Source organism: Natrix helvetica (assembly GCF_964273705.1).
Source record: "Natrix helvetica genome assembly, chromosome: 1".
NCBI classification, from domain to species: domain Eukaryota; kingdom Metazoa; phylum Chordata; class Lepidosauria; order Squamata; family Natricidae; genus Natrix; species Natrix helvetica.
Genome location: NC_138548.1, coordinates 72,650,555 through 72,663,633, shown reverse-complemented (window position 1 = coordinate 72,663,633; position 13,079 = coordinate 72,650,555). Strand labels below are relative to the sequence as shown.

At 39.8% G+C, this 13,079-nt stretch overlaps 1 protein-coding gene across 1 annotated transcript in view; it reads left to right on the top strand.

Annotated features, from left to right (window-relative positions):
* The window catches only part of LOC309387181 (cytosolic phospholipase A2 epsilon-like), a gene marked incomplete at both ends in the record, with an annotated part of 37,589 nt that overhangs the window by 21,219 nt on the left and 3,291 nt on the right, over positions 1-13,079 (top strand). The window contains 11 exons of the mRNA XM_081943458.1: positions 1,263-1,426; positions 2,539-2,616; positions 4,211-4,248; positions 5,158-5,293; positions 6,686-6,822; positions 8,249-8,471; positions 9,215-9,329; positions 10,196-10,333; positions 10,765-10,872; positions 11,664-11,861; positions 12,828-12,994. Coding sequence (XP_081799584.1) covers positions 1,263-1,426; positions 2,539-2,616; positions 4,211-4,248; positions 5,158-5,293; positions 6,686-6,822; positions 8,249-8,471; positions 9,215-9,329; positions 10,196-10,333; positions 10,765-10,872; positions 11,664-11,861; positions 12,828-12,994 — 1,502 coding nt within the window. The remainder of the gene's footprint in view (positions 1-1,262; positions 1,427-2,538; positions 2,617-4,210; positions 4,249-5,157; positions 5,294-6,685; positions 6,823-8,248; positions 8,472-9,214; positions 9,330-10,195; positions 10,334-10,764; positions 10,873-11,663; positions 11,862-12,827; positions 12,995-13,079) is intronic.

Sequence of the window (13,079 nt, the reverse complement as noted above, 5' to 3'; positions counted from 1 at the left end):
AAATATGGGGTGATATTATTATTAAAAATAGGTGTGAAATTATTTTAGAATAATAAAAGATGACATATCCAAAGACATGCTAGTTTCATGAGAATAGACAATCGATATATGTTTCATGGATGGACCTCTAATTCCTTACTTCTCTCAAGTGGGCGAGGCCCTAAGACAGCGATCGCGAACCTTTTTTGGCTTGCGTGCCACAAGTGGGGGGAGCACAGGGGGGGTCGTGTGTGGGCGTGCCACACCCATAATACAATGCGCGACCCCCAGTGCGCATGCGCACACAACAGGCACGACCCCCCCATTTTTACATGCTTTTTTCGCCCTCCCCAGGCTCCAGAGGCTTTATAGGAGCCTGGGGAGGGCGAAAAGAGCCTCCCCCGCCCCCCCAGAGGCCCGGTGGCTTCCCTGACGCATTCGGAGTGCTTAAAACGACCCTCCGAGCAAACCGGAAGTCGGTCGTTTTAAGCATTCCGAAGGCTTCAGGGACCGTCCAGAGGCTTCCCTGATGCATTTGGAGCACCTAAAACGACCCTCTGAGGAAACCGGAAGTGACTTCCGGTTTGCTTGGAGGGTCGTTTTAAGCGTTCCGAAGGCTTCAGGGAAGCCTCCGGATGGTCCCTGAAGCCTCTGGAGAGCATCCGGGGGGCGGGGGAGGCTCTTTCCGCCCCCCCCCCAGGCTCCTATAAAGCCTCTGAAGCCTGGGGAGGGCGAAAAATGGCTTTAAAAAAGGGTGAAATCAGCTGGCCAGCGCGCGCATGCCTGCTGGCCAGCTGACAGGGCAGCGCCTTGCGTGCCCTGACAAATGGCTCCGCGTGCCACCTGTGGCACGCGTGCCATAGGTTCGCCATCACTGCCCTAAGACCATGTATCCAAATTTCTATATCACTCACAGCACTCTTCTTTAGGGGAACTAATCCTGACAACCAACTCACTTGTGTGCTTATGTTGATATGAAATGAGTATTCCTGTCAGTGCATAATTTCTCATTAACTTGTAAAAAGAGATGAGCAGCTTAAAAAGCGTAATAATCTTGAACTGTAGATAAGTGAGCTCCAGAGCCCACTTAGCTATGACGTTCAAGGAGGAGCTTTGAGAAAATCACTCTGTCCTGACCTACATTTTGAGGATAAAATGAAATAATGTCCTGCAACCTATCCTGGTCATCCTGAAGAAAAGGAAGGATGTAAAATTATCAATAAATACAGGCTTCTAGATGGATCATTCTGAAGTTTTATTTGTGTTTTCTACTTTGCATTCAGAGCAAACTTTTGCATGTACACTGAGAGGATCTTATGAAAATGCACAGAATATTTTATTGGATTCAAGTTCCAGAGATGGCCCGCCAAATCATACAACTTTCCACTACACCAAGTACTGCAATCCCAAATTAGAGATACAATTATTGAAGAAATTTTCCATTTGTGTGAGTTTTTGCTGATATCTGGGGACATAACTAACTTCCATATTCTGCATCAATACAATATAAACACTACTTTGGATCAAAATTAAAAGACTATTGCTTAATTAATTAATTGAAAAAGTATTTTTCCATTTGCCATCGGGCAACATAGGAATTTGATTTTTTTTTTCTGGAAAAGCTAATCAAGAAAAATGTTAGAAATAAATCGTGAAAAGTTTATTAAATGGGGAAAAATCACTTAACAACTATCTCTCTTAGCAATAGAAATTTTAGGATCAGCTGTGGTTGCAAATTAAATACTACCTCTATTAGAAAATCTATTAGAGTTTCTTATTTCTACCTGGTTCTCTCCTATAAAACACTCCCAGAATTCTGCAACCAAGAGATGATAGCCATAATCTTAATGCACATCTGTCTAGTCAAAACCTTTTGTCTCTAATTAGAATCAATTATTCCCTCCCTTATAGCAATAGCACAGACTTATATACCACTTCACAGTGCTTTACAGCCCTCTCTAAGCGGTTTACACAGTCAGCATAATTGGGTCCTCATTTTACCCACCTTGGAAGGATGGAAACAGTGGTGGGATTCAACCGGTGTAACAACTGGTTCGCTTTGCGTGCAATTTGCATGCAAACGTGCGCTTTGTGTGCATGTGCACCAAGCACGTCCTGCACATGCGCACATTGCATTTGAAATCAGCACTAAATCTTACCTTTTCCTGCAACTCGGGGAGTAAAACAGCTGAGACACGGCAACTCCGTCTGCTGCACTGATCAGCTGGGCTTCAAACAAAGAAAATATAGGATGGAATAGAGCAGGGGCAGGTGGGTGGGGCCAACTGATTGCCGGAACTACCTGTTTACCCAAACCCATCTGAACCAGCTGAATCCCATCCCCGGATGGAAGGCTGAGTCAACCTTGAGCCTGGTGAGATTTGAATTGCCAAATTGCAGTCAGCCGGCAGTCAGCAATAGAATAGAAAAGTTGTTGCTTTTCGCAATACAACTATGACTAGCTATTGCACCACAGCCAATGTTATGCTTAATACTACCTGGAATGCTGTTATTTCAAAAACATGTCTTCTGACTATTTGCTTTCCCCCCCTCTTTTAGTGTCCCTCAAATGCTACACTCGCCTTCACCGTGCCTTTGTATCGGGTTCCTTTGGGAGAGAGAATAGAAGTAGCAAATGTGAGTCTTTTCTGTGAACAATGCCCATTTAGTTTTCTGTACTGCTTCCCTATGTCCAACAGATAATATAATTATATACAATAATACTCTCAGTCAGGGGTGGGCTTCAAAAATTTCAGCAATGGGTTCTCTGCCTGGTTGCTGGATGGGTGTGGCCATGATGGACGTGGCCTAGTTGGCCTCTTGCACCATGGTTTATACTAGAGCTGTCAAGCAGGGCGACCAATAGAATTGCTTAGACAGCCCGCGCTCAGCCAGCCGCGCTTTAGCCAATCAGGCACGACTGAGCTGTTCCTGGCTGTCAGTTGTAAGTCGAGGACTTTAGGACCGGTCGCAAGTTGAGGATTTAGTAGTGGTGGGGGCGCGTTTTTGCCTTCCCCAGGCTATGGAGGCTTTCCTCAAACCTGGGGTGCTCAGGGAGGGCAAAAACTGCCTTCCCCAGGCACCAGAGGCTGGAAACGGGCCTTCCATATTTGGCCCTCCGGAGGCTCATTTTCCCCCCTCGCTGAGCCTCTGTACAGGCTCTGCACTTACCTTGTATCCAAAACAGGCTGTGTGGAGACACCTGGGAGGGGCAGGGTGGGCGGGGCCAGCCAGGGGTGGGATTTGGAGGTTCTCTGATCCAGCCATAACATTAGCTATGGGTCTTCCCAAACCTGGGTGAACCCGTAGCAACCCACCCCTGCTCTCGGTGCAAACCTCTCTGCATCTTCTGAAAAAAATCATTCAGAAGATGTTCCATGAGTTTACCAAGCGAGTCTAGGATTCTAGTAGTGGTATCTTACTTCTGATGAGGATAACAAGGAATTTTCTATCCAGCCATTGCCTAGAACACAGTATATGATTTCACTATTTGAGATTGAGGATTTAGAACAATCATGCTGATGAATTCAGTGGTTCATCAGAACAAGACCAGCTTTAAGGTGCCACTGCTAAAAGAAGCATTTTCATATCTAGGTTCCTTTTGCTATTTAGGAATCTTTTTCTATATAATTGGGTTAAGTTTGTAGCTTAAGAACATAGAACTGCAAATGATATCAGGATACCTAGAAGCAATCAGTTTTTCTCTTTGGAAAAGCTCAATTTTGAACATAGCTGCATTAACATTTAACACTAAGTTTCAGTTTCCGTGAATAATTAGCAGCTATCTGGCTGGTTTCTTCCCTCTAAAGAGACAATTTGTTTTAAGAACATCTGTACAATTTTATGTACAAAATATATCTGACAATGAAATATAGCATATAAATATAATCTAGATGCAAATTTTATATTAGATTCAGTAAGAATCTTTTCCCCATTCAGAAGATCCATTTTGTAAGAAGATAAATAAACTAACAACATTATTTTATTTTCTAAGTACTTAATTAAAAAAAAAGTTCTTTTCCCCTAGGCGTGAAATTTTCATGTGCAAATGGATATTTAGTAATATGAGGAGCTTGTGAACTAGTTTATAGGATCATCTAATAATTTTGAAAAAAAATTCAAAGTAGACTAAGAAAGCAAGAGAGCAAACCATGCTTTTTAAAATGATAGAAATATTAAATGTGATTTAGAATCATTCTAAAGCTATGTGTATTCTTTTTTTCCCTTTTAGGATAAAGCATATGAAGTCTTTGTGACAACAGAAAACTGGTAACCATTTATTTCCTATTTTTAAAAACTGATTTCTGATAATTTGATAGGTCAGTTTTGTCACATTTTAAAAATCAGGCCAATTAGTTTTACCTTTTCTCATCTCGCTCACCATAGACATAAATAAACAAGGTTAAGAAGGGTGAAGTGCTCCCCCCAAAGGAAAACCCCTCAATTTAAACAAGAGCTGAAATAAACATTTGCCAATATTCAGAATTTGGTATAATTTTACATATTGTCATTTGAATACAATTTCTTTGTCTGAAATTTAAACCCAGCAATGTATGTAGAATTATATTTTGATAGCCATGATGTTTTAGTGTGGTCTAGAGCTTCTCCCTTTTTCAAAATAAAAATAATGAAATTTGAAATATTGGTCACCTAATGAAATACAAAATAAAATTTCAAGTTAATTGCACATGTTAAGCCATTCCAGGTTACATGAATATAGCTTCTCCATATAGCCCTGCCCATGAAGCCCTATATAGCATCTCTTTGCTTTCTGACTGCTGAGTGGCTGATTAATTTCTGATTAATTCTAATTGGAATTCTGAAGTCATGCTTATTCATTCCAAATTCTGCTCCATACTCACCAGAAATGGCCATTTTCCAGCATTCACAGAGTATATTTAATCACAAGGAAGCCAAAGACTGTAACTGCAGATATACATAGAAGAGAGAGAAAGAAATATTTAAGTTTTCTAATTTTCCAATTTAACATGCAAATGAACCCAACAAAAAGCATTACACAATTACACTCAAACATTCATACTAGAGTCAAATATTCTCCTGTTTTCACACTTATAAGTTATCTTGATAGACAGTTACACAGCCTGCACAAATTGTGAATGTGTTCAAATCATGATGCTTTCATTAGCGTGCATTATGATATGAGTTTTTATTATCTAGCCAGAAAAGCCCAGATATGCGTTTGGGCTTTGATCTCTGTCCAGAGGAACAGGACTTCATCTGTAAGCGCAAGAAATATGTTGCTGATGCTTTGAAAAATGTTCTTCGGCTAGAAGGAGAATTGCAGGACAATGAGGTATGACCTGTCGCAGAGCAACATAAGAGGAGCAAAGAAAGTGGTGGTGATGGGTAAGGCTGCCCCCATATATACTGTATATGCATATACATATATAGATTGAGCCATGATATTTAGCAGCAATGGCGAACCTTTTTTGGCTCGCGTGCCATAAGTAGGGGGAGTGCAGGGGGGTCGTGGGCGCGTGTGCTGCACCCATAATACATTGTGCGAACCCCCAGTGCACATGCACACACTACAGACGCTCCCTCCCCATTTTTGCATGTTCTTTTCACCCTCCCCACACTCCAGAGGCTTTATAGGAGCCTCGGGAGGGCAAAAACAGCCTCCTTCCCCCCGGAGGCCCTCTGGAGGCTTCAGCGACCTTCAGGAGGCTTCCCTGAAGCCTCCAGAGCACTCAAAACGACACTCTGAGCAAACCGGAAGTGACTTCTGGTTTGGTCAGAGCGTTGTTTTGAGTGCTTCAGAGGCTTCAGGGAAGCTCATGAAGCCTCCGGAGGGCCTGGGGGGGGAGGGTCTTTTTCGTCCTCCCCAGGCTCTTATAAAGCCTCTGGAGCCTGGGGAGGGTGAAAAATGGCTTCAAAAAATGGCGAATTCAGCTGCCAGTGAGCGCATGCGCGCTGGCCAGCTGACAGGGCAGCACCTTGCATGTCCTGACAAATGGCTCCACGTGCCACCTGTGGCACGCATGCCATAGGTTCGCCATCCTGGATATATAGGTATATATATTAAGCCAGATTCAAATTCCTCATTAGCATTTAGTCTCTTCCGCAGTTCTTAATTCAAGCATGTGAACTCAAGTTTGCTTTTATGTGATTTGCTCCTATGATTTGGTATAAAGAAGTCAACTTATCTAAGGAGCCTGATTTAAAATACATACTCTGAAATAGAGTTAGTTATAAATTTTATTACTGGGATCATTCCTCAGTAGGGCAGGACCAAATATCTGTGGAAAGAAATATTCATCTGGTTCAGTTTTAATATTTCCAAAAATATTTCATTCTTCTGGGGGTATGTGTGCTAACTTTCTACAACTCATTGCAAGTTGTATTTGAGTTTGTGAGCCATGTACTGTACATAAAGTACTTAGCTTAGTGTAATGTCAGCTATGCTGGGAACAAGAAAGTTGCTTGATAAGGTCCATAGATATTATGCTTGTGGTATGTGGATTTTTCCATATATTTTCCTTTATGCTTGCTTGCATTGTTCTGGGACAAGGACTGTTAACATTGACATATTTTTTAAAGAAAACATTTCTTGTGGAAATGATGCCATTTTGCACAATAATATGTGCAATAATCCTAGCTTCATTTCAGTCAGCTCTTTTATTCCAACTTGAATTTTACTTAGGAACAGAATCATTTAATTTTATTTATACCTGTGTTTGTTCAGGTTCCAGTAGTGGCTCTGATGACTACAGCCGGGGGAGTAAGATCAATGACAGCCCTGTATGGGAGCCTTTTAGGTCTCCAGAAACTCAATCTCTTGCAGTGTGTCTCATACATTACTGGTTTATCTGGCACAACGTGGTAAGGAAGCCATGAACAACATTACTCAGAGAATGTGGGTGCCAGGGGGAGAGTTTTTATTTGGATCATCACGGGGAATTAAGGTTAAATATCCTTTCCTCAAATATGTGCTCCTTTGGCCTATAATGAAATAAAGTAAGGAACAAAAAGTAGGCAAAATTACCAATGATGCTCTCTCATGTTTATTTTTCAGCCCTTCCTTATTTCCTTTCCTTTCCTCCTGAATTAATAGAGAATTCTTTCCCATGAGCTGGTCATGATTCTTTTGCTAATGCAATCAAAAGTTGCAATAATTGTTTTTGCAATCAGTTAAGAAACCAACCAACCTGATTTTGTTTTCTGCTATAAATCTAATTTGGGAAGTCTTTTCCCTGCATTCCCTATTATATTAGAAGGTTTAATAAAGGAAAATTTGTGGCATTTTGTCCAAGTACCTTAAACAAATACCTCTAACTGTTTTTTTTGGGGGGGGGGCATGTTGCATTTTGCTTATTAACACGCTACAGTTTGGGTTAATGTGATGGGAAAAGTGAAATAATTATGAAAGAAACTATACATTAAATTCAGAGGTGTGTTGCTACCGGTTCACACTAGTTCGGGCAAACTGATAGTGGTATTTTGGCCTTGGTTGCAGAACCAGCAGTGACCCAGGCTGGCCATGCCCCCGAAATGGTTCCCCGGTCCCGCTGCCATTGCCGGCATGTTTTTTACTAATTTTTTCATGTTCTGCACATGCGCAGAACAATTTACAATCTACTGTGCACGCATGTGAAGTGAACCGGCAGCAACACTGGGAGCAATCCACCCCATTAAAATTTTTCCTTTCCTTTCATAGGCAGCCCATGACAATTCCCAGTGCCAGTTTTTTCCGAGATGCCAGTGTTTCCTTTGTGCTCAGTGCTGCAATCTTCCCCTTCCCTCCCTGGTCCCTCCCCATAATTTTACGGCCTATATGTGTTCCTGTAAAGTGCTGAGCATCACTTACCTTTCTTGGATATTTAACATTTTATCAGGTACAAATATGTGATAAAATTCTCTGGCTCCCTTGGTCGAATTGTACAGACCAACATGAAGGTAGAGATAAGTTGGCTATGTTTGTTTGCCCATAGAGAAGAATATTTGTAGCTCAGGGTTGAGATGAGGGGGTCTTTGGTGGTGTCTGAGCTTGATTGTTTTCTTCCAGATGTTTCATTACCCAACTAGGTAACGTCATCAGTGCTTACCTAGTTTGATTAATGACATAGCTGCAAAAAATACTCAAACTCAGGGACCACCAAGGACTCCCCTATGTCTGTTTGTTCAAAATTACTAATTCATTCAAACATAAATGCTGGCTTTTATTTATTTATTTGTTTGATTGGTTTCTATAGCCGCCTATCTCAGTAAATGACTCTCGCTGGGTTACAATTCAATTTCCTTTCCTTAGGGCAATGATAAATTTATTCAGAGATCCGTATTGGTCACACAAGAATCTAGAAGGCATGATCATGGATGTTCGGAAACAAGTGATGAAGAATAAATTGTGCTGTTTTAGTGGAGACAACTTGAAATATTACGAGAAGGAAATATGGAACAGACATGATGAAGGTCACAAGCTGACATTTGCAGATCTCTGGGGACTAATTCTTGAATCGATGTTTCATGATAAGGTACTATATTTACATGTTTTTCTTTAAAGTGTAAGGTGATATAAACCATGGAAAAATAAAACTATGGAATGGTCCTTGCTACTGTTTCTTTAATTATAGGAATTAAATATCAATTGCTAATATACTGGTTTTCTTGTCCATTCCACACCATCCACTATCACGTAGTAGCAAATATCTGTGATAGATTAGGTAAGAAGACTTAAATAGTTATCTGGAGCTCCCAGAAATGTCCTATTTCACAGAAGACAAACCTATGATATTTTGTGAAAACAGAATTACAACAGAAGGTACTAATCAACATTGTGTTCTCATATTAAAACATTTTTTTAAAATACATGCACAACATTGCCCATACTAACCTAGTGAAAAGATAGGATATAACACAATTACAACTAAAACCTTATTTTAGATATAATGGAATAAGAATGAGTTCCAGCTTTGCTGCTTTCTTTATTTTTAATTCAGATCTGTATCTTGAATCATATATACAAAAATACCTGTTGAGATTATTGAGAATGGAATAAGAGATGATCTTCAGAAATGTATTACCAAGTTTCATTTTCCCCCAGTTTTATTTATTTGTTAATCTCATCCCAACCATTGTTTATCTGAATTTCTGATTAAAGTATTTCAGTATCTGGATGATTGTTTTCAAATACATGTATGATCTGGAAAAGAATTGGACACAAATGACAGCCATATTTGTTTTTGCTCTTCTACTAATTTCTGTATTTCTTGCACAGCCAGATCCCAATAAGCTCTCAGATCAACGACAGGCAATAAATCGAGGTCAAAACCCTCTTCCTATCTACCTTGCTCTTAATGTCAAGAAAAGATATAGCACTTTAGATTTTAAAGGTAAGATACTATTTTCAAAATATGAGTTTAATTTGAAGGCTAAATGCCAGGTGGTAAACATCCATACAGTTTTATAGGCCAAAATAGAAACATCGTGGTTGTTTGCTGTCGACTTCCACAAGCTGATTTTCGAATTTCCAATCTAGTTTACAGTATTCCCTGGTATCTGTCTCTCATCTGGGTATGAATGACATTGCTTAGCCCAGAGGTCGGCAAATTTAAACACTCAAAGAGCCACAAAGGTCCTAAGTGGAAGCCCCCCATTCAATTCTGGAGCCGACTGGAAGTCCAGTTCCCCCACCTTAGAGTCTCCTTCTAGTGTGCCGTCCTTTTTTCCTCGGCTGATTGGAGCCCAGGGGAGGTCGTTTTTGCTCTCACGGAGGCTTGAGGAAAGCCTGGGGAGGGAGAAAACTCCCCTGACATGAGGGGGGTTACGTGCGCATGCGTAAGTGGTTGGGGGGTGCATTGCATTGTGGGTGTGGGCACGCACAATTTTAGCACACGAAGACAAAAGGGTTCATCACTGGCCTAGATCAATGAAGGCAATTTTAGCCCTCTACATAGTGTAACATAATGGCAAAGCCTTATTCTGAATTCTGTATAGACCTCTGCTTCATGGAAATCTGGCTTAGAATCCAGGCTAGAGAGGGGAGCAAGTACATTCTGAATTAATATACTTTTGTGATTGTTTGTTTCTCACTGAACTGACTTTATCAGCAGTGATAGCCTGAAAAGGAATTGTATCTGTGTGATCTTATATTACATAACTGTAATTTTCCTCTACAAGTATACATAGCTTACTGGTTTATATAGGCACATGTCCCTGTCTGTGTTTATGCCTCTGTGTATTTGTATTATATCTGCAGAATGGATGGAGTTCACTCCCTATGAAGTGGGCTTCTTGAAATACGGAGCATTTATTAATGCAGAACATTTTGGAAGTGAGTTCTACATGGGTCACTTGATGAAGAAGATTCCAGAATCTCGGCTTTGTTTTATGCAAGGTAATTTAGCTAAACAAATCAATTAGATTCTTGGCTTTTATATGGCAAGAATGTACTGTTTATCCTATTTTTATACATTTTAGATATACATATTAACACAAATTGCTTATGTAATTTTTTTACAAAAATATTAGTGACTGACCAGTAGGAGGCAATACAAAACCTGCTACTGACCAGTAGCTAATATAACTCTTAATAGCTAATATCTATATAAGTTTTAAGGGAGATAGTTTTGACACCTCTTGCATGAGACTAACAAATATATATATAAAAAACTCCCTCTCTAGTATGGGAGCATATTCTGTAGAAAAAAGAAGGCATATGAATAGCTTCTATATTTTTTTGATATGATTTCCATCTTAGTGCAATGGGGATGGCACATACTTTAAAAAAATCTACTAAGTTTTTGTTAAATATTTTTTGTTTCCCAGGCATGTGGAGTAATATCTATTCCCAGAATCTACTGGATGCCTTATATTTAGCGGAATGTTCAGAAGACTTCTGGCATAGATGGACAAGACCTAGAATGTATGAAATTGGTTAGTAGACTGTTACTTCTCTTTTGACTAATTTGCCCAGAAAATGCTTCTCTTTTCGGTGCCTTTTGGAGATGATTTGGTGTCAAATTAATTAGTTGGAAATGGAAAGCTGGGGGGATGTGTGCCCACTTCTTCCTTGATAGACCTATCAACTCTTGGAGTTCAATATTGATCACTTTGGAGAATCCTGCTCTAGATGGACTGAAGTTCATATTTCCAATTAAAACAGAACTGAAATGCAGTTTTTTTGTCCAGGGCCAATGCCGAACTTGAGGAATGTGATCTCTGGGACATTTCTTAAAGGCCAATTCTAACTAGGGCCTTAACTTCTATACTTCTTACCTGGGAAATGTCATACAGACATGAGAGCAATGTGATAAGGTGTTGGACTAGGGCTAAGAGGCTGTATGGTTGATATACTAGATGACCTATCCAAAGGAGAAAATATAAGAATATTGTGGAAATGATTATTTTTCTACAAAATCAAAATTTGGTAAAATTACAGTTACTGAATTTGCCCTTTTAAGTAACCTTCAATTTTATTTGGCATCTGCCTTTGCAAACTGCAAATAACCTCTTAAATTGACTTTTTTTTTGACTCTTTCAAGAACACAGCTGGTTGTTGCAGGATCCAATCTGGATCAGTCACTGGAACCAGAGGTTTCATCTTCCAAGCTTTTGGACTCCTACTGGAGCCCATACTCAGGGAACATCTTTCTCACTAGACATATTGCCTCTCTGAATGGGCTGTTTGAATGATGGATCTAAATAAAGTTTTCTCTGTTTTACAGAAGAAGATACTCCTCCTTGGTTGCCCAAGAGACCATATGTGCAGCCAACACGTCTTTTCATCCCTAATGGTTCTGTGTCAGATGTGATTAGAGATGTTGTAACCGTGCGTCCAGTTGTTGCATGCTATCCCAATTTTATTAAAGGTCTGCAGCTGAACGACAAATACTTGGAGAACAACAATTTTTCCATGTGGAAAGGTAATAGAGACAAATTTTCATTTTTTCAGATATAGGTAAATTCTCAATCTCCAGGATGTGAATTCGTCATCTTTTCTTATATTACCATCCCTGACATAATAGATTTCTGACTTGAGTCATTAAACTATTCTAGGAATGAGAGGTATATAGAGATTGCTGAATATGTTTTGAGTGTCATATTTGATGCTTTGAAAATTTTGAGTCTCCATCCAAGTGATGCTGGAGATAGTCTAACTCAGCTTGTTTGTAGTTCTGAAATATAGTTGACAGCATATACTTCTAAGAATGGATATCTCTTTTCATTTTTAACTGAGAAATTGCAGTGCAGCTGAACTGCTGTTTCACAACTAGCAGTTGTTCTCATTTCCCAGGTTTAAGATTGAAGCTATGTAAATATTGACGGAAAGATTATAGTTGTCTCCCAATCAGAGGTGGGTTCTGGCTACTGCTACAGCAGGTTCACTCAGGGACATGCTACATGAGCATGTACAGTACTTTAAAAGGTGTCAGCCTATGGCACCACTGATAGAACAGGTTCGGGGGCATGGCAGGCTGAGTTACTACGTACTCAGCTGAACGGGTCCAAACCGTTAGGAACCCACCTCTGCTCCCAATATTTTCAATAGTCAACCTTTTCCGACAAGACTCGACTTAGTGCATCACAAGCTAGATTTCAGTCTTTAGTTATAATTATAATTTAGTTATAATCATTTTGAAGTATGTCTTAAGTTTTTGACTAAAAAAACCCACTTGTTCAGATAATTTCCCCCAAATTCTTTGCAAGTAAAACTTTACTGAGGATTATTTGCATTTCATTTTTGCTTTCATTATTTATAAACCTCTTTTACAACAGGGATTGAAAATCTGTGACTCTCCCATTGTTGTTGGAAGTCCTAATAGCAGGCCAAGGGAGCTAAAGATCACTTTAAAATGTTGGGTATAGCAAATATGCATTTTGTCTTTCAGATACTATACTGGATTGTAGCCCTAATCACCTGACTGAGTCTGAAGACTATTTGGAGCTTGTAGACACAGCTTTCTTTATCAACACCAGCTGCCCACCTCTTTTAAGGCCAGAAAGACAAGTAGACATTATTATACATTTAAACTACAGTGGAGGATCACAGACATTGGTGAGAAACTTCATTATTCTTTTTAGCCACTGTCCTCTCCGTTCATGTTTCAGTTTTAAATTTTGCAAGAAGATTATTTGAAGGT